We start from the raw sequence: 21,242 nt of genomic DNA, 5'->3' as shown, positions 1-21,242 counted from the left end.
GGTGGGAAGAGTACAGTTGGGTGGGAGCAGGCAGGCTGGGTTGGGGGATCGGGATTTCCCCAGGACTTCAGACTTTGCACTTGATTTTTACCTGGTGGGCCAGTCTCTGTGCAGAGCTGTGCCTTTGTCCTGAGGAGTTGTGCAGATGGACTTGGTGGGAGATGCTTCGGACAGGGAGAGATATAGCCCCATACCCAGCTTGGTTTGAGTTTGAGGGCTGCATCCTGGGCATCGATAGATTACAGATGGTGACTATTCTGCTTAGGGTGGCTGCTTAACCAACCACTTCAAAACTTAGTGGTAGAAAACAGCTACCGTTTTATTATGCTCACAGCTTCTGTGGGTCAGGAATTTGCAGTGGAGATGGCTCTTGTCTGTCTTGTGACTCCTGAGACCTCAGCTGGGATGACTCAAACAGTGGGGCTAGAGCATCCACCTACAGGCAGCTTCCTCGCTGGCAAACCTGGCCCCTGAGGACTGGCTGTGGGAGTCCAGAGGTGACCTGTCCTCTCAGGGTGCTCAGACTTCTCCCATGGTGGCCCAGGGTGCCAAGGTCGAATGTCCCAGTGAATGAGGTGGAAGCACCGTTCATCTGTGACCACCTTCAGAAGTCACATAGTGTCCTTTATGCGCTTCCTTTGGTCCAAGGACCAAAAGCCCACCATATTCAAGGGAGGACGCAGAGACACTCCCCTGCACCCAAAGGGAGGTGCATCAAAGAATGTTTGGACAGGTTTCAGAAGTGCTATCTTGGAGGCTCCCTTTGTATAAATAACATGATGACCCTTTGCAGCGAGCACCCAACAAATTTGCAGCTCATGTGAGGCTTTTGGTGCAGTTCACATGCCCAGAAAAGGTTGAGAGGAACAGTAAATAGTCCAGCAGAATGTGTGCAGGAGCATTGTTCTGGAACTTTCTCTGTGAATAATACTTTCCAACGTGCTTAAAGTACCCTCTGTTTGTACAAGGTTTCTACTTTGAATACCTCTCTGAATTAACGTGTTCCTGTCCTGAGTGGTGGAAGTTTGGAATTGCTATTTGCATTCCTGAAACAGGGAGCATCTTGCACATAACAGCTGACTTTGTTGCCCCCACAAGGATTTCAGTGAGGGCAGTGTCACTCTAGGGTAGGGGGTTAGCTTGGAGGACACTTTTGGAAGTGAACAAGATGCCTTCTTCCTTCAAATGGGAAGGATTCAGCCCTGGACAGGTCACGCAGGCCCTGGAATGAGACCTCACCCCTGGAATGGGTGGCACGAAGAGGATGGGTGGGCACTAGCTTGGCCTTGAGCAAGTCACAGGATACCTCTTGGCCACCCGTCTTGTGCGCTGTGAGCTGGCAGTGATACCATGACCTTGTGATTAGAAACAGTACTGTTGTGGGTAGCTGCTTGGTAAAACATTGCTGCTCTTATTGGTCAAGTTCCTTGGTGCTGTAGAGATCCCCCAGGGCTGTGGCCACCATCTGGCATTGCCTCCTTCTAAGGAGCCTTCGCCATCTGCACCCCACGCAGGTCCTAGTCTCACCCCTGGTTGATGCTGGCCTTCCACGCTCCAGGCATCAGTTTCTATCTGCCTTTTGGACATATCCGTGCAGCTCGCTATGGGATACTCTAGGATGCCCCAAACCCAACGGTGCTGATTCCAGACCTGTACCCCCTGCCCCAGCTGTCCTCCACCTCTGGTGGTCCTTTCTGGTGATGTCACAGTCCTCAGGCCCAGCACCCCCTGCATTACTTACTTTCTGCCCATCTTCTCTCTTGCCAGTCTGCCCATCACACCCCTGCTTCCAGATGTGCTGCGGTGCAGGTTGGGGCACCTTGCTGCTCTTCATCACACCCTGAACAGTGGCTCATTGCCTACTGACCAAAATCCAGATTTTTTGGAGTAATATATAAGGATCCACAGTGGAGCCCATGTGTGGTTTGTTAACAGAATCTCCTGGGGCTTGTTAAGAAAACCAGCCTGGCCCATCTGGACCTTGCAGTCTCCTCTTCCCCACCCCCAGTGGGCCTAAAGTGAGTTCTGAAGAACTCACTCCAGAACTCACTCCAGTGAGTTCTGAAGAATGGGTAGGAGTTAGTTGTAGAAAATAGCTACCATTTTATTATGCTCATGGATTCCTGAGTCAGGAATTTGCAACGAGGATGGCTCTTCCCCATTGCCCTGTCCCAGCTCCCTCCAGGAGCACCTTCCTCTGGTCCAGCCCCACTGTGCTTGTGGCTCACGTGCTCCTTCCTGACCTAGTGACTTGCCTCCTCTGTCTGCTCCCCGAGACTTGGCAGGCTGCAGCCTTTACCTCTGGCATGTGTTAGAGACAAGTGGTGGCTGGCTCTTCCCCCCTCAAGGATGAGAACTCCCTCGGTCAGAATTGCCTGGCCATTCTGGTGTCCCTCATAGCAGGGGTCAACAAACTGTGGCCCGTGGGCCAAATCCAGCCCACCACTGGTTTTTGTAAGACCCAGGAGCGAAAAAAGTTTTAACAATTTTTAAATAGTTCAGAAAAGTCAAAAAGAATGCTATATCTCAACACCTGAAAATTATATGAAATCCAGATTTCCATGTCCTTGAATGAAGCTGTATGGGAGCAAGCCATGCTTTTACGAATTGCCTTTGGCTGTGTTCACCCTACAGTGGTAGAGTTGTGTGGGTGTGACAGATCATATGGCCTGCAAAGCCTGAAATATTTACTGTTTGGCTCTTTTTACAGAAAGAATTTGCTGACTCCTGCCTTAGAGCAGCAATTCCCAGTCATTTGGAGGAACTTTTCATTCATCATTTCAGCAGATATTCAGTGAGCACTTACTATCTTCATCCATGTCAGTGCCCTGGGTAACAGCACTGAACAAAAACATAGAAAATTTTTACTGCCTTGGAGTTTACTTTTTATTAGGGAGAAATAGGCAATAAACATAGACTCATAGATAGGTGTATCAGCTGATAAGTGCTGTGATAAAAAAGAAAGGCCAAGTGGTGTGTTGGTGGTGGTGCTCTTACAGATAGATTGGGAAGAAAACCTCTTTGATAAGGTAACTTGCTCCCAGAGCTGGATAAACCGAGGGAGGGACAAAGATGAAGAGGCAGCTGGGAGGAGAGTGAGTGCAAAGGCCCTGGGGCATGGCAGGCTTGGCAGGTTGGAGGAACTGGCAAGGGCAGAGTGGCTTGAGCCTGGACTCTGTGAACAGAGGTAGGCAACAAGTGGTGGTGGCAAGTCCCCAGGTTCCTGAGGGTGCCAATTCTCCACCCTCATCAGGTCACAGGCGTCTGGGACACTTATAAAATACGGATGCCAGAGGTCCTCTGCAAAGATTCTGATTCAGTATGGCCCTGCAGGCCTGGAAAGCCCTGGGTTTTATTGCCTGGGACTGGAGAGTGGATCCCCACTGCTCCACTGCTGTCCATCTCAGTCCTTGCCGGTACTGGTCCTGGAGTGCCTTTTTGATGTAAAGGGCAGTGCAGGTTGAGAACCCTGGCTGCAAGACCTTACGCTTTGCTGGGCTCCTAGCAGGGGCTCCGTAAATAGACTTGCATTTGCCCCGTACTGGAGCCGTTTGTCGCTGCTGTTTGGGTCATGCGTGGGGCAGGCCTGCTGGCCTGGGTCTTAATGAAGGGGGATAGCTTCCCTAGCATCTAGCCTATGGCAGTGCTCCACCTCCCATGGCAGGAATGGTCTGAGGTGGATACCCACTGCTTCTTGTCAGCCAGCTCAGATGTGGAGAGCCTTCTCCAGGCCTCCTCTCTGGGGGGCCTCCCTGGACATCTGCATTTCTGTCATAGCCCCACCTTTGCCTACCAGACAGTGAAGTGGGGTGTGCAGGGTAGCATCAAGTTGCACGAATGGCTGGTGGATGGGCAAGGAAGAATTTTAGGAAACATGGGAAAAGTGAGGCAAAGCCTACAGGGAGTCCCCGTGGGGATGTCATATTGTATATAAGGACATGCCTTGCATGCGTGTTACATAGGTATGTGCCCACGTAAGGGCAGTAGGAGAGCAGTTTCCTTAAGTCACATGTCTTCCTGTGACTTAGTGTAAAAGTACATATGCCTTGTGGTTTAAAATAGTGCTCAGAATGCCTAATAAAAACACACTAAAGCATATTGCAGCCATTTAAAACAGGTATAAAATGGAAATGGCAATTTTGTGTAATCCAGCATCATTAACAGTACTTAAAATAGAGGGCCTTTGGCATTACTGTCCCAGATCTGCAATCCTGGTGATGAATCTGCTTTCTTTGTGGCCTGCATTCAGGGACTCAGGATCTATCCCTATTCTAAAACAAATGTGTCTCTTAAAATTCCAAGTTTTTATGGATTCTGTATTGGTGGTTTTTAATTTGCTTGGAGTCTTGAACTCCTTGGAGTTCTTTTAAAAGCTGTGGACACACAATTTTACATGTAGATATTTTCCCGTCTAGACTTCTTGAAACTCATTCGTGAATCCATGGAGATCCACAGGCTTCAGATTGAGAAATTGTGTTCTAAAATAATTTATCTCAAGTAATAGCTGATTAGTATTTAAGAAGCCAAGTTATAGAGATTATGAAGGTATGAGGTTAACATTTTAATTTTTTCTTTGTTGGAAAAGGGACACTCATTTCTAATGATACCCTTAAAAATAACTCAATTTTTTGCCCTAAATGAAAATGTGTATGTGAAGGTTTTCTTGAACTGGATTGCTTTGCATACCATGAAGTCTAGATACAGACATAATGAGAATTGTGAAACTGGTTTGCCTCAGTTTGCATATAAAGTATTTTTAAAATTTATATTAAAAATTAGAATAAATTAATATATCTTAAAAGCTGTGTAAGGGAATTCAGTTTTAAGCCTGACAACTCAAAATAAGGGACTGAGGCAAAGATCTCAATAAATGGAGGTTTATCAAGCTGGAGTTTGAGCGTGTACTGGGGGAAAAACACAAGTCACAGACAAATCTGTAACTTTTTTTCTAAGCAGGATTTGGGGACTCAGTATTTAAGGGGAGAAGGCACACAGAAAGAGGCAAAGAAGAGGGGGGTAAGCAGTGAGGCAAATGGTTGGATCAAAAGTACTCAAGCAGGTTGCAAAATTTTAAAAGCGGCATTAATTTTTAGTAATGTTTTGACTTTTAAAGTTTATGCCCTGCAACCTTCCTGGCTATTCTGCCCAGAGCTACAGGAGCAGGGCTCCATGCTTGTTGGAGATTGCTTGTATTTTCCCCCTTGGAATAACTTTGCAGCAATGCAAGGGTTTGTCCTGCTTGCTGTGTGTGTGTGCACATACGTGTGTGTGCACATACGTGTGTGTGCGTGCGCATGCGCGTGCATGCATGTGCACTTTGGTCTGTGCTGGGTGCTAAATTCCCTTCTTCTCTCCAAAGGAAAGTAGATGGAGCTTTTGATAAATTGAAAGGAAGCCAAAGCACCTGATATAAAAACAATAAAAATTAATTTGTTATACAACTTCTGAAGATAAAATTTGTAAGTAAGGGATAAAAGTTGTATGAAAAGGGGAAAAGTTCCTTGGCATACATTCAGGTAGTTTTAGTGCTGGACCACATGTGTCTGGTGTTGTTAATGTGAATAAGAAAACTACTCATCTTGCAGGAGACCATCTGAGCCACAATTAGAGCAAAATGCTAGTGAGCCTTGTGGTGGTAGGGGGAGGTGGTGTGCACCAGTGTCCCCCGGAGCAGGAAGGGAGGTTGAGGATGCTTTCCTCAGAGTGAAGTGCTCAGGTGCGCCTTGGAGGTGCTAATACACAGACCACTTGCAGACAGAGCAGACGGGTTTGGGAATGGGCAGCGGTTTCAGGAGGGTGGAGAGTTCCTTGCAGAGGGCTCTGGAGGTCTGAATAGGGAGGAGGAGAAAGGGAAAGGGATTCATGAAGCTCTCTTCTTGTGGTACACATGCGCAGACACACCTCCAGGCGTAAGGGGCAGTCTGGGCCACAGAAATGGATCTGGGCCGTACCCACTTACATCCATTCTTAATATTTTTAAAGGGTGGTGAAGCTGTGGCTCTGACATCATTCCCCAGGGCTGATCCTGGGGAGCATGGCCCTCACCTGCTGCCCCAGGCAGAGATGCTCAAGGAGGACCCGTGGATAAGGGGAGAAGGCTCAGGAGATCCGGGTCAAGGAAGGAGAAGGCCTCTGGGACGGGAGGCAGCCTTCAGTGCTATAAAATGGACTAAGGCTGCGGTTCCCAACCCCTGGGCCACGGATTGGTAGCAGATCATGGCCTGTTAGGAACTGGGCTGTGCTGAGCGGTGAGGGAATCTTCATCTGTATTTACCACCTGAGCTCCGCCTCCTGTCAGATCAGCAGCGGCATTCTCATGGGAGTGCGAACCCTACCGTACCTAAACTTTGCATGCAAGGGGTCTTGGTTGCAAGCTCCTTATGAGAATCTAATGCCTGATGCTCTGAGGTGGAGCTGAGATGAAGCTAGCACTGGGGAGCGGCTGCAAATACAGATTTTCATTAGCAGGGAAGTTTCACTGCACAGTAAATGTAATGCACCTCAGTCATCCCCAAACCTTTGTCTTCCCACACCCACCCATAGAAAAATTGTCTTCCATGAAACCAGTCTCTGGTGCCAAAAAGGTTGGGGACCTCTGGAGTAAGGGATGTGGAAAGACTGAGAGACATTTCTGAGATAGACACTTCAAACTTGCTAAAGAAAAGGTTGGAAAGAAAAAACTGAATAATTAGCTATGAGATGATTTGAAAAGCCTCTCAAATGTGCCACCCATCAGAAGACACATGAAGAAGTGGATGATTCCATAGCATAGAGAGGGACTGCTTTTTCATTTACTTTGATAAGCAGCTAAATCCTAAAGCCAAAATGAGAGTATATTTATTTGAGATATAGCACAATTAAAAAAAATGCACATAGGTTTTGGCACCTGGTGGCTCCCGGTGATCTTTGCAGGCTTTGTGGTGGTGGCAGTAGTGCTTGGTGTCTGAGCTGAGGATTGACCCAGACATTCTCCAGGTGTCTAGAAAGATGAGAACAAGATACCATGGCATGGAGTTTAGCAAGATTTTAAAAATCTCTCCCCTCCTTTTTAAAAAGCAAGGTAAGCACTTAAATACAAGGAAAAATAAACAATTGCTCATGCCACTCAGTATATTGACAATTTTACACAGTGTTTTTTTCCAAAGTATTTTTTAGTACTGATAATCATACTCTATATATTTTTCATGTGGTACTATCGTAACTGTGTTATGCTATATTAATAGTTTCATAGTCATGTTTAATGGCTTTCTGATTTCATTGAATGGCTATATTATAATTTATACAGCAATTCTCTAGTTGTAGAGTATTTTAGTTTATTCCTTTTTATTTGTGATTACATAAATAAGGCCACAATATTTGTGAAGGCAACTTTCCTGTATATATACTTATTTCCTGAGAATAATACTCAAAGGTAGATCCATGTGGTCCAAAGATATAAGCAGTTTTTATTTTTTTAAATGAAAAAATGAATCTAGTGTACCTTGATTTTAATTTCTCCCTTTTCCCACTTTTTGCTATCTTTTTTTATCAATAGTTTTCTCCTCTATTTGAAGAGAGAGGTACTTTTATGGAATTAACATTCTCCTTCTTGACAATGGGTATTTCTTATACAGGGGTGTGATTTTGGGCACTGACTCCTATTTAGTAAATAATAATTAAGCCCCTACTGTGTGCTAGAGGATGGCAATGCTAACATGGCTGGGATTATTAGATTCTAACCTTAAGGCCTTCTCAAACTCATAAAATCACCAGCTGGGAGACAGGGATGGTGTTTGTATTTGCTCTGTCTGTCCCTAGCACCTGGAAGTACCTAAGAGCACCTGGCACTTAGGGAGGCCTTCAGTATCTGGGGAGTGGCCACATGAGCACCAAGTAGGAATGTGTACAAAATGTTAGGACCACTTACAGGAAAGGTTTCTTTATGGAAAAATCCTCTGCTTATTAAATTAAAGTGAGCACTCATGGTCTAGTATTTTTTTTTTTTTTTTTTTTTGAGACAGAGTCTCGCTTTCTTGCCTAGGCTAGAGTGAGTGCCGTGGCGTCAGCCTAGCTCACAGCAACCTCAAACTCCTGGGCTCAAGCAATCCTACTGCCTCAGCCTCCCGAGTTGCTGGGACTACAGGCACGAGCCACCATGCCCGGCTAATTTTATATATATATATATATATATATATATATATATATATATATATATATATATTAGTTGGCCAATTAATTTCTATTTTTATAGTAGAGACGGGGTCTCGCTCAGGCTGGTTTTGAACTCCTGACCTTCAGCAATCCGCCCGCCTTGGCCTCCCAGAGTGCTAGGATTACAAGCATGAGCCACCGCGCCCGGCCTATGGTCTAGTATTAATATTACATTTTAAAATCATCCATAGTAAAAATTTCACCGTTGGGTCAGGGCTGATTTAGACACATGCACTGATGGGCAGCTGTACACAGACACATGCGGTAACCTGCCTGCCAGGTGCCTGATTGATCGGAAAGGGAGACCAGCAGGCAAGCAGCTGTGATGGAAAGGAGATGTGCTAAGTGCTGAGACGGGGTAGTTCTCCGGTTGGAGTTAAGCCACACTTTAGGCTATTATTTAACTATTCTGGATTTTGCTTTGCATCAACACATAAAGGGAGAGTTTGGATTGAAACCTAGGATCTTTATCAGGCATGTGATTCTTTGTTTTTTGTGACTAGCTCTTCCTCAAACACAGGTAGAGGACATACTCTTTATCAAAACATGCACCCTTGAACTGCAAACCCCAAAAGATAGCTCAGAGCAGTCTGAGTTGTGCAAGCTTGATCTGGCCCAGTGGGACCTGAGTATCGGATTTAAGTCACCACTGCCCCCAATACCTGGGGGCAATTGTTTAAAGATATTTTATTCCAGACTAGCTGCCTCACTCATTATTTTCATGTTCATGGAATTTGGGGTAAAAAGAACACTGTATAGCCAATCAGTAGTTTATGTTATTTTAATGGAAATTCTTGGTAAACAGTTTAGTAACTACCTCTTCTTTTCCTTTAAAAGCCTACTTATAACTGTTGCTAATCAGAGTGTATGTTAGGGCAACTTGAATCTGTGTTTTTGGGTTGCTTTCCTCAAATTTGGCCCAAATAAATTCTCTGCTTACCTCAACTTTGCTTTAGTGTTTTTGTGTTTTTTAAGGTGAACATATTGACCATGGTTTCCACTTAATTTTTTAATAGGACTTAATTCTTTGAAAACAAAGTGTGCATTTTATTGTCTTTATGAACTATAATCTTTTTAGTGAACTTTAAAATGCTGGTTAAAATTTAAAATATATTTATAAAATATATTTAAAATATATATTATTATATATTATATATTATTATTAAATATATTTGTATGGGAATCCCTGTATGTTATGAACTCAGATATTGACTTTTTTTTCTTTTTCTTACAGCTGTTTGGGGCAACTTTGTTAATATGAGGTAATTGTTTTTAATTATTTGGGTATTGTGGTTGGGTTTTATAGACACATTTCAGTTGGTGCATATATACCATTGATGGCCTGGATTAATTGTGGAATATTTTTAAAAAATGAAACAGTGTTTGTTATTCACACATCTGGGCTGTTGCTTTTCTCCTGTGGGTATTCTCCAGGAATGGAGCAGATTGGCTGATTTAACATTGACCAGAGTTGAAATACAGATGTAAAGCAGTGGGCAGCTGCCTCCTCCCTCCCCTTTTTTGTGTAGATAATAGAGGGCCGACCCCAGCTTTCACACTCCTGAAGTGGAAAGTCCACTTCTGGGTGGCTTGAGCAAGAACACCGAGGGGTCTTGGCAAAGCCTTTTGAGAAAGGAGCTGTTTTAGGGAAACCACTGGTTGGGTGCAGAGACCACCTACCAATCTATCCCAGGATTAGGTCTGTGTGTATTATTTGTATTTATTAATTAGGGCAGAAGGGACTCTTGTAGAATGAAAATCCTTGTGTTAATTATCCTTTTATCAAATTAAAAAAGCCTTTTAAAAAAAAACCCAAAAAGTAGTAAGTATTCCTTGCAAAAACAAATTTGGTGCTGTTTATAGTAGTTTCCCACTTAAAGAAAAATTCGCTCCACTTTGTTATGTGGCGTTGAAAAATGCAAGAATAGCAATCACATTATGATGGTTCAGCTGGCATTGCAGTTTTAATATGACTGCACAAGTCTACAAAAGGTGAACGTTTCCTGTGCCCCCAGGAGGCCTTTCATGTGTAGTTGTTTCTTCCAGGTGGGGCGATATTGATCTGTTTCCTACCACCAGGACATGTATATGTCTCCTGACAAAGGCTGCTGTGTGTGGCTGGGTGGGGTGCTTGGATCTCATTGAAAGGAGCTCTGTGGTTTTATTTAGAAAGCTCCATTTTGCATTAAATCCCCAGGAAAGCTCAGCAGACAAACGTACTCCTATAGACACTTCCTGCTTCTAATTTGAAGTTTTGTGTTAGCTGTAACATGGAAGTGAGATTATTTTAGTTTAACAGAAGCAATCCAGTAGGTAATGCTGAATGTGTTCATAGATGGATTTAAGGAGATTGCCTGCCAACCCTACCCCTGGCCTTCCCTCAGTTGTCTCATTTTCCTCTGGTGCATCCCCTTGTGACGGGAATGGGTACACATGACTGATGCTTGGGCAGGCCGGAAAGGGAGGTCGTCTGTAGCGTTTGGTCTGTATTTTGCTAATTTGTTCAGAAACAAATCTTGAAGTCACAAAGCCTTTCGATTGATCTCAGTTTTGTAGCTTTCTACTCAACAGGTCTATCCAGGAGAACAGCGAACTCAAAATTGAAAGCAAGATTGAAGAGGTTAGTCTCTTTTTCATGTTTGCTTCTATTTAATTGATATATTTGTCAATTTCACTTCTTTTGCTTGTGCTGTTTTCTTTATTTGTGGTAGCTTGATGCTGTTCTGTGTGCTTTTGAAACCATCTTTCAAAAAATTACTCCCTTAAGAGGAGATTTTGTGTTTGTTGTCCTGTAGATGCAGTTTCTGTCACTGTTGGTCCATTTTTTTTTCCATAAAGGTGTGACTTATTAAAACAGATTCTACCTTAAAATCAAAATGGATTCACACTTTTACATGACTTTTTAGGTGAGCCTTTCTTAGAGAAAGGGAAGTGATTACTGTAAGAGATGGAAGCCTATACCAACATCCACTCACCTGAGCAAGATGCTGCAAGGAAAATGGCCCCAAATAAGATGTTAGGACAGAGGAACATCTGTATAGGCACAGATGGGGGAGTCACACACCTAACTAAAAGCTCGCACCTCTGCTTGATTATACAACTTCTGTATAAAATAATAAAATGATTGTACTTTATAGATAAATATAGATACAGCTAGACTGTTGTAACATGGACTATGGGGGAGGTGCTAGGAGGTCAGTGGGGATTTGAATCCGAATTCGGAGTCACAGGGAAGCCCTTGGATTGCTGTCTTTCTGCCCAGACTCACCTTGTCCCCACACATGGATGGGGGTTGACTCACAGCTTGCAGTTTGTGTGCTGCAGCTGATAACATAAATATACAGTAATTGCAGAAACAAGATGTTAAGCTTTTATGACCTGTGCTTAGGGGATTCTTCCTACAAAGGGACCAGTAGTGTTTATATACCTGTTTTTATGAACCTGAAACACTTTTTACATTCTCCCTACTAAGATGGGTGAGTAAAAAGGTTAATTTTTCATTAGGCATTTATGAAACAAGAGTTATAACATATAACTTGTCAACTCAATTCTAGCATTGTGATTCAAGTGGTCTATCTTAATTTCAACTTGAAAGTGAATTTGTATAAAAAATTAAAACTGTTTTAGGATTATGCCATGCTTATCTGAAATGGCAGAATGGGGTGAAAAAGGTCAAGGACTCTGTTTTTATGTTAAAATTGATTTTGGTTATTGTTCTAGATTGTTGAACCACTAAGAGAAAAAATCAGAGATTTAGAAAAAAGGTATGTATATTTTTGTTTTAAGGTCCATACTTAATATTGCTTCTCAACTAAGTAACTCTGTCAAAGGAAAGATGAAAGGCAGGTTTTATGTTGGCCCAAATAATCCCCTGTCTACTGGTGATCATCTTCTTTGGACAGTAATATTTATTTATGAAAAGAAAAATGAATCAGTTAGATAACTTCCTACAGGCAATAGCTTATGAATGGTATCTCTTGAAATGTGAGAATTATGTGATTCCCTTTGATGCTTTTATGATGTTCTTTGTGCTTTAAAACTGGAAAGAGAAGCACAAGTAAGAGTTTAATCCTAAGAACTCACCGGTAACTCATTCTTGTCAAACCACGAGGGCCACCTGTATAGTAGGGGCAGAGGGTGAGCATTTGCGTCTTGGGTCTGTTTATTGGTTACTTATTCTGGGATGGTTCTGTTACCCAGGGTGGTGAGCAAGTCAGGTGACCAGCAAGCCTGCGTCACTGTTTCAGTTAGGCGGTCAAGTACAAACACAGCTGACAAGGCTTGGTGGTGGAAATTGATGGAGCTCTGTCTAGTTTTATTTTTCTTGACTACTTATGTGGTAGGAATGACCAACCATCTTGATGCTGGCAAGATAAGACTGTAACTGGGAATATGTTTTCTTGATGTGCTTGTCACTTTGAGCAATGTGGCTCCCAAGAAATAAAGCTATTTTTGAAAGTTATAGATGATATTTATATAGGGAAAGAAATGAGGATGGAATCTCTGTAGAAGCCTAAGTGGATTATATGTGGGCTTTTTCTGTTATCACAGCCCCATTTCTTAACACTTGGAATATATGCCATTTGTTTAATTTCATCTTGGTATCTTTAAATGTTTTTTGAATAGGCTGGGTGCAGTGGCTTACACTTGAAATCCCAGCACTTTGGGAGGCCAAGGCAGGAGGATTGTTTGAGGCTAGGAGTTCAAGACTGGCCAATATAGTGAAACTCCTATCTGGAAAAAATAAAAAAAATTAGCCAGGTGTGGTGGCCCCACCTGCAGTCCCATCTGCTCTGGAGGCTGAGGCAGGAGGATTGCTTGAGATGAGGAGTTCAAGGCTACAGTGAGCTATGATCATGTCACTACACCCCAGTCTGGGTGACAGAGTGAGACCCTGTCTCTGAAAAAAAAGTTCTTTGAATAGATAACAAATGATGGCGATAATTTAAATTCTGAATAAGAATACTTCTTACTGGCTAGCCTACTAAACAGTAAGGTTAGAGTCTGGAATGGCGTAAAATACTTAGTGAAGGATTAATGCGGGGCGGGAGTTTAAGAAAAGATTCGTCATCCAGTTCATTCTGCCTCACTTGCTTATCTCTCGCACTCAGGATGTGGGTTTCATGCCCACATTAAACACTGCTCAGGCAGTCCACTGGGCAGGAGTTTCACCTCCTGCAGTCCTTTAAGAAGCCAGTGCCCGCTGCCCAACGTGGGTCAGGTCAGCAGGTGCTCTCAAGCACCCAGCTGTGGCCAAGGATGTGGCCCAGTAGTGCCCTCAGGGTCACCGTGGTCTGTCATCACCGTAGTCTGTCATCTGTCTTGGCAAACAAGAGTATGCATGGAAGGCGCTTTCCCTCACAGCTCTGTGTGTGTGACTTCTCAAAGGAAGACCTGAGAGATGTAAGATAGTTTTTTAAGAGTTTAATAACTGGATCATACATGTGAAATCTAAAACTTGGTAGCTACACATTGAAGAAGAGCAAGGCAAGCAACCCAACCTATTTTTTTTTTTTTTCGTTTTCTAAATTAAAGGTTTTAATGCGCAGGGTTTGAAGTATTTTTTAGTCCCCCACACCCTGCCCGTAACTGTGTGTGTCGAGCAACTGTGCCTTTGCTTCAGTTTTATTTCTTTGAAGTACACTTCCTGCTAGAAAACAGTTCGCTGTTTTCCTTCTGGTATAAATAGCCTACCAAATTTCATTTTAAGCTTTCAGATGGGGGGACTATTCTGAGCTCGCAACTTGGATTGGAATTTGTTTCCGTAGCCACGCAGGCGTGCTTGCTGCACCTCCGCTCACAGAATCGCTTTCTCTCCCGGCACGTCCGCTGTGTAGCTGTGCACCCTTCCCCTGTGTGACACTGTCCCTCAAACCACAGAGAAGGTCGGGGAGGAACTCCGACAGCGAGTGAAGGAAAGTGACGAGTCAGAGATGGCACCAGTGCCAGTGACCATGGAGAGAAGGAAGGAGAATTTCAGTTGTGCCCTGGGGCTGGGTGTGGGCTGGAGGCGTGCACCTGTGAGCTCCAAGGAATGACGGAAACCGGGGTGGGTGTGAGATGTACAGGGCCACTCCCCAGCTGAGTAGTTGAGGGAGGAGATGGAATGACAAGAAGTTTTATGTGGCAAACAAGGCACCTATTGGCTCCCTGGATCCAGTCTTTCAGCAGGGCCCTGACTGAAGGCAGGATTTGCCCCTACTCCAGATGTAGATGAAATTCATGAAGCACCTGGGAGTCCTGGGGGCGGGGAGCTGTTGCTCCCCCTGGGTGGAGGAGGAAGCCCTGAGGTGCACAGTGCTGTTGGGGGGCTTGTGTGGGGGTCCACAGAACCAACCAGGGGGAAGGCCAGGGTTCCCATCCATGCCCTCAGACACTCCCATCTGATTTTGTAGTCTGCAAGGTAAACTCAGCCTTTTGAGAATTTGCGAACTCTTGGTAGGGGAAGCATCTGCATTGTGAAAGAGAGTGCTGTTGCTCCAATGTAGGCATGCTTCCAGAGATGAGAAACCCCTGCTTTGAGGGCTTCTGTCCAGTGACCTGTCATATTCTGTTCAGTTCAGTGACAGTTAGGGAAATGCATTCTGTATCCTGGAGCTGTGCTGGTGCTGGGGCCAGGGAGGGGATTGGGACGGTGCCGCTGGCCCAGCACCTCACCTATCAAAATAATGACAAAGTGGATCTCTTGGATTTTATTTAAAGCACTTTTGCTCCCAACTGAATCACTTTAAGAATGTACATTTCAAATCTGCAGTTATCCCTTCTCATTGGATATTTTATACACTGGTTATGCTGCCCTGCTCCTTGAACATCAGTGTGGGCTGGGGACCCGTGGCACTTTGGGAGGGGCAGGAGGGCATCAAAAGGTAAGGTAAGACTTAAGATAGGGTGAGAGCAGAAAGTAAGAGACATGCAGTGCTGATGCCCAGTCGTTTTACCCAGGGACACTGCTCAGAGGGGGATTCTGCAATTGTGGAACTGCCCAGAACAGGAGACAGAGTTTTACTGACACCTTTTCTCACTCTTCTGAGACAGTCCTCCAGCATTGGGCCTGTGACTTCACAAAACTACTTTCTTTCTTCTGACCCAAACATAGCAGACAAAAATGCCACTTCTTCCCTCACTGCGTGTTTTTCACTGGACTAGTAGAGGTAGACAGCCTGCTCTGCTTTAGTGGCTGCTGGTTGCCTATAGCTTTTTAAATGTTTGCTTCTCAGGAATAGAATCTCAAGTCATATTCTTAGCTTGATTCTAAACAAGTAGCAGGTTAGATATTTCTTGAACTCAAGTCAGCTAGTTATACTTGGTGCCTCCAGCACTCATTCAGAGTAGAGAAAAGAAGCAAGTAACAGTAACAGCTCTAAAATCTGGCATTTGCATCGATGGTAGGAGGAGAAAATATTCAAATGAGATGTTTGACTTTTTCTTTTGTGATCCCTTCATGTTATACAGCTTTACCCAGAAATATCCACCAGTGAAGTTTTTATCAGAAAAGGACCGTAAAAGAATTTTGGTAAGTTTGCACATCTGATTAGTATTTGTAATATTAAGACACTTTCTTTTTTAATTGAGAGATAATTCACATATCATAAAATTCATACTTCTGAAGTTACAATTCGGTGGTTTATAGTATGTGCACAGAGTTGTGTAACAGCACCACATTCTGATTCCACAAGTCTTTTGCCTTTTTGAGATGGCTTATATAAATCTCACCCAGAGCAAACTGTAAAGTCTGTTAGTACTTGTATGCTCCTCTTTGGAGGTTATTTCTATTGCATCAAAAAGATGTATGCATTTGAGCATGAATCTAGAAATATATTCATGTCTCAAGTAGCAGAGAAAAGTTAATTTTTCTAAGGTTTTTGTTGCCAGGTTGTCAGATTGGTCACAAAATCTGATGGTGTACACTTGTCTTAGTTCGTTTTGTGCTGCTATCTCTAACAGTACTGCAAACCGGGTAGTTTATAATGAATTGAAATTTATTGGCTCGTGGTTCTGGAGGCTAAGAGGTCCAATATCAAGGGGCTGGTATCTGGCGAGGGCCTTCCTGCCACATCATACCATGGCAGAAAGGCAATGAGAGGACAAGAGGGAAAAAAAAGGAGCCACTCATCCTTTTACGCAGAAACCTACTTTCTCTGTAAGGCATTAATCCATTCATGTATACAGAGCTCTCCTGGCCTAATAATCATCTCTCAGGCCCCACTTCCCACACTGTTGCGTTGGGGATTAAGTTTCTAGCACAGGCCTTTTGGGGGATACATTCAAGCCACAGCATTCCACCCCTAAAATTTATGTCCTCCTCACATGCAAAATGCATTCAGTCCATTCCGTTAGCCCCCAAATCTTAACTCTTTCCAGCACCAGCTCAAAGGTCCAAAGTCTTGTCTCAGCATCATATGGTTGAGACTCAAGGCGTGATTCATCCTGAGGCAAATTCCCCCAGCTGTGAGCCTGTGAAATCAAAACAAGTTATGTACTTCCAAAATGCAATGGTGAGACAGGCATAGGATAGACATTTGCATTCTAAAAAGGAGAAATAGACAAGAAGAAAGGGGTAACCGGTCCCAAGTAAGCCCCAAACCCATCAGGGTCAACAACATCATATCTTAACGCTCCAGGTGATCTTCTCTGACTCCGTGTCCCACATCCTAGGCACACTGGGGTTTGGGGTGGGCCCCCAAGGCCTTAGACAGCCCTGCCACTATGGCTTTCTTGGGCTCAGTCCACCCCCAACAGTTGTCACAAGTTTGAGTCTTGTGCCTGTAGTTTCCCTAGCCTGGCGTTACACACTGGTGGCGCTACAGTTCCTGAGTCTTGGTGGTGGCTCCGCCTCTGTGAGAAGTCTCTGTCTGGACCCCAAAACTGTCAACAGCATCCTTTGAAATATAAGTGTAGGAAGCCATGCCCCCACAGCTTGTGCATTCTGTGAACCTGCAGAATTAGAACACTGTGTAGTCACCACCAAGGTTTATAGCATGTGCCTTCAGGAGTGGCTGCCTGAGCTGCACCTGGACTGGCTTGAGCCATGGCTGTGATGGCCAAGGAGCACTGTGCCTTAATGCAGGGAGCACAGCCTCGAGGCAACACTAGGCAGTGAGTGCTGACCTCGAGCACCTCTCTGAAAACCTTGTCCTCAACCTTCTAGCTTGCCCACAAGGTCTCTGAAATGTCAGGGTCATTCCCCATTGTCTTGATGACTAGAACCTGGCTTCCTTCTGGCCATGCTAATCCCGCTAACAAAGGGTCTGTGCACACTTCTTCATTCTTTATGTGGCTAGGCTGGGGATTTTCCAATTTTTTTGTTCTGTTTCCCTTTTAATTATAAATTCTTTCTTTAAATCCTTTTTCTTTCTCATTTTACTGTTTGCAGTTAACAGAAGCCATGCAACTCTTTCAATATTTTGCTAAGAAATTGCTTTCACCAAATACCCTGGCTCAGCACTCTTAAGTTCTGCCTTCCATAAAGGCTTAGGATGAGGACACATATCTGCCCAAGTTCTCTGCCACTTTGTGACAAGGATGGCCTTTCCTCCAGTTTCTAATACCTTGTTCCTCATTTCCACCTGAGACCTCATCAGAATGGCTTTCACTGTCCGTATTTCTACCAGTATTCTGATCACAGCCACTTAAGTCCTCTCAGACTCGGGAGGGCTCTCCTCTTCTACTGAGCCCCCAGTAGAATGGCCTGTAATGCTGCATTCACGGCAGTAGCCTTTTCTACCCTGCCTCTCCCGGTTCTCTGAGCCTCCGCCCATCACCCAGTTCCAAAGCTGCTTCCACATTTGCAGGTGTTTGTTATAATAATAGCCCACTTCTCCAGGGTCAGTTTTCTGCCTTAGTCTGTTTTGTGGTGCTATAACAGAATACCTGAGACTGGGTCATTTGTAAAGAATGGAAATTTATTGACTCATGGTTCTGGAGGTTGGGTGTCTAAGATCAAGGGGTTGGTATTTGGTGAGGGCCTTATTTACTGGATCATTCCATGGTGGATGGGCAAAGAGAAGGTGAGAGAGACAAAAAGCAGAACTTATTCTTTTATACGGAACTCATTCCCTCAATGATGAATGTGTTCCTGTGATGATGGCATGAATCCATTCATGAGGGCAGAGCTCTTATGGCCTGATGTCCTCTCCTGGGGCCTCACCTTCCAACACCGTTACATTGGGGAGTAGGTTACCAACACATGCTTTTTGGAGGACATCTTTACACCATAGCAACACTGATATATGAACTCTGCACAATCTTGCCAGGGTTGTTCTTATTTCTGTGTGGAGTGATCTTCCTGTCGATGCTGAGTATTGTAGAGTTTATTTCACTTTATGCATCACTACAACAAATGGACTTAGTATTTTTAACTCATCTCCCATTTCATAGGTTAAGCACATTTCAGAGTCATTTGGCACCCAAGTCTGGCAAATTGTTACTAAAACTTAAAGCCTTTTCAGTAATTGATAAGGCCTTAGGGCGGCTTCAACAAAAAGAAGTTTGTTCAGAAATATGTTCTTTTTGCTGATTTGCTAAGCATAATGAGTTTGAATGCCGACCTTGAACTGGACCACTTTGGCTGCCTATTATCTCCCATGTGGGCAAGAAATACAGCACATTGAGATGGCTCAAATGCTTTAAAGCCATTTAAAGCTGTGTAAATTCTAATCCATTTCATTGTAGGAGATTTTACATCTTGTCTCCTACTGTCTTTTGGGTATTAGCTCCTCATTATTCAAAGGGTGTGCTTGGGTTTGATGATTAGTGTTCCTGATGAAGCTTTTAAAATGCTGAACTTCTACGGGTTTTGTTTCCATTTGAAACACTTGCCTAATGGGCTCAAATTGATTAGGACAAAAAATTATATAACTATCCAGCTATGTTATATAAATCTTTTAAGTATTTTAGATGGAAGGGAATCACTCTAGAAAAACAATTCCAAATGCATTGTTTTCAAGGCTAAAGTGCTTCTAATGATTTTATGTCACTACTTATACTAGTGAAATGTTGGAAGTGATTAATTTAATATGATGTATTTTTCTGCTATGTCTGACCTGTCCGCCAGATATTTTGGGTGAAGGGATAATGTTAGACTGCCACACATCTTATTTTCAGAAACATTTGCATTTAGATATATAAAGTTACAAAAAAGGGGTTAAATTTCTTTTACAAACTTGTAATTTTTTTTAAATTTAAAAACCATGGAAACTGGGGAAAAATACAATAAAATGAAATCTCATCCCATGAGTTAAGCACTAGTGGTGCATCAATTTGAAATTTAGGTATTTTTCTGGAAAATCTTTTTTCATCATCATTGTTCAGGTGTACTGGTAGAATGTAAGAGTGCTCAAGATAAAACATGAGCCAGACAAATTGACAGGTCATGGAGAGAGCGTGTGATTAGAAAGAGTGTTACTGCTCAACTGGGTTCTTTTTGCCGGCGATGCCCTGAGACAGCACAGGTGCAGTGGAGAAAGAATTTAATAATTGTTCGGCAGCCAAACAAGACGACCGGAGAACTTTCTCAAATCCACTTCCCGGGAAGTTCTAGGCAGGGAATTTTAAAGGGAATTTGGCAGGCAGGGGGCTAGGGAATTGGCATTGCTGATTGGTTGGGTTGGGGGTGAAATCACAGGGATGTAGAAGCTGCATTCTTGTGCTGAGTCAGTTTCTACGATGTGAGTCACAGGAATGGAGGGTGTGGAAAACCCCTAAAAGGCATCTTAGGTTCCACAGTAGAGGTGTTATCTATGGAAGCTAGTAAGGCAAGTTTTAAATCTTGTGACCAGGCTCCTAAGCAGTAAGCAAACTAAGGGGCAGAAGCTGGTTGATTCTTAGCTAAGGCTATAACTTGCAGAACTTTGGCCACTAACAAAGCTTTAACCCCTTGGTTGCAGTTGATTTTATACACACAATTCAAGAGTTTAGCTTTAGTCTATCGTGACTAGTGATCTGAGGGTTTTAGACAAAAGCCTGACTTCTCCAGGTGTCAGTCTCTTATCTCTAAATCAAAGGGGATTTAGAAAATGATGCTCCCAATAAAGCTAATTGAACGCTATTGAGTACCAGGAGGGCTACTCTCAACCATTCTGCTTTAAACCATTCTGTTAGTATTTTCACCAGAGCACATATGACTGTCTAGTCAGTGGTGATGGAGGATTCTTCCTGGGCCTTGACTAACATTACCTGTCTCCCTCCCTTCCTAATGTCTTCACCCAGGTGGCTCTGCCGTCTTTCACCCATGATGCATTGCACTGTGTGGGAGATTTTGTTTGAATGGGAGGTTTATGGCGAATTCCATATTTCAAAACCATAGACTTAGGGGTTTATGTGCTTTTTATTTGGGGTAAAAAGAATTGGTGTTTTCCTACTGTTAATTTTTCAGTTTGAAACAGCAGGGTAAAGTGAACAAGAATTTTGGTAAAGAGATGGCAGAATGGAGAATAAAACAGAATAGAATGAAAAACACAGTTTCATGTCACAAGTCTGTTTTCTGAACTTGTTCTTTTCACTCCCACCTCCTGTAGCCATCTGAAAAATGAAGGCCTTTTTTATCCTGCCCCCTACAATTATATTATTTAATTTGAATAATTAATTTGAATAACTTTTTTTTATTTAAAATTTTTTTCAAACACAGTTGACTCTTCACATTTGTGACCTCTTTTAGCTGCATCATATTGCTCTTTGCCTGGGCAGTCGACACAACGTAGTGTGCACATTGCCACTCAGAAATTAACCAAGTGGTGGAGGAAATCATTTAAGGCTTTAGTCTGCAAACAGCATCTCTCTTGCTTATTAATTTGTTCTTATAAATAATTGCACCACCACACTACAGCCTGGGCAACAAAGTGAGATCCTCTCTGTTAAGAAATAATTTTTTAAAAGATACTAGTTTTTCATGAGATTTTTGAATCCAGTTTAAATATTGCATACTTTTTGGTAATTCACCAGATCCACATTTTGCTAATCACTTTTTCCATAAAGTAGTCCTAGAAGTTTGCAGGAGTAGTCTCAGAACCACATAAGCAATGTTCAGCATCCTGTCTATTATAAAACAAGAACCT

General features: G+C 43.3%; 1 protein-coding gene across 2 annotated transcripts in view; it reads left to right on the top strand.

The window, feature by feature from the left end:
- UXS1 (UDP-glucuronate decarboxylase 1) overlaps nucleotides 1–21,242 on the top strand; it is an 84,821-nt gene that overhangs the window by 20,032 nt on the left and 43,547 nt on the right. The window contains exons 2-5 of one of the 2 annotated variants that reach the window (XM_012737643.3): nucleotides 9,425–9,452; nucleotides 10,762–10,810; nucleotides 11,911–11,954; nucleotides 15,643–15,703. In XM_012737643.3, coding sequence (XP_012593097.2) covers nucleotides 9,425–9,452; nucleotides 10,762–10,810; nucleotides 11,911–11,954; nucleotides 15,643–15,703 — 182 coding nt within the window. Of the gene's footprint in view, nucleotides 1–9,424; nucleotides 9,453–10,746; nucleotides 10,811–11,910; nucleotides 11,955–15,642; nucleotides 15,704–21,242 lie in introns of both variants that reach the window. The other variant, XM_012737642.2, reaches the window with a different exon arrangement.

This window comes from Microcebus murinus, chromosome 3 (genome assembly GCF_040939455.1).
Source record: "Microcebus murinus isolate Inina chromosome 3, M.murinus_Inina_mat1.0, whole genome shotgun sequence".
NCBI lineage: Eukaryota > Metazoa > Chordata > Mammalia > Primates > Cheirogaleidae > Microcebus > Microcebus murinus.
This window is presented reverse-complemented; position numbering and strand designations above follow the sequence as displayed.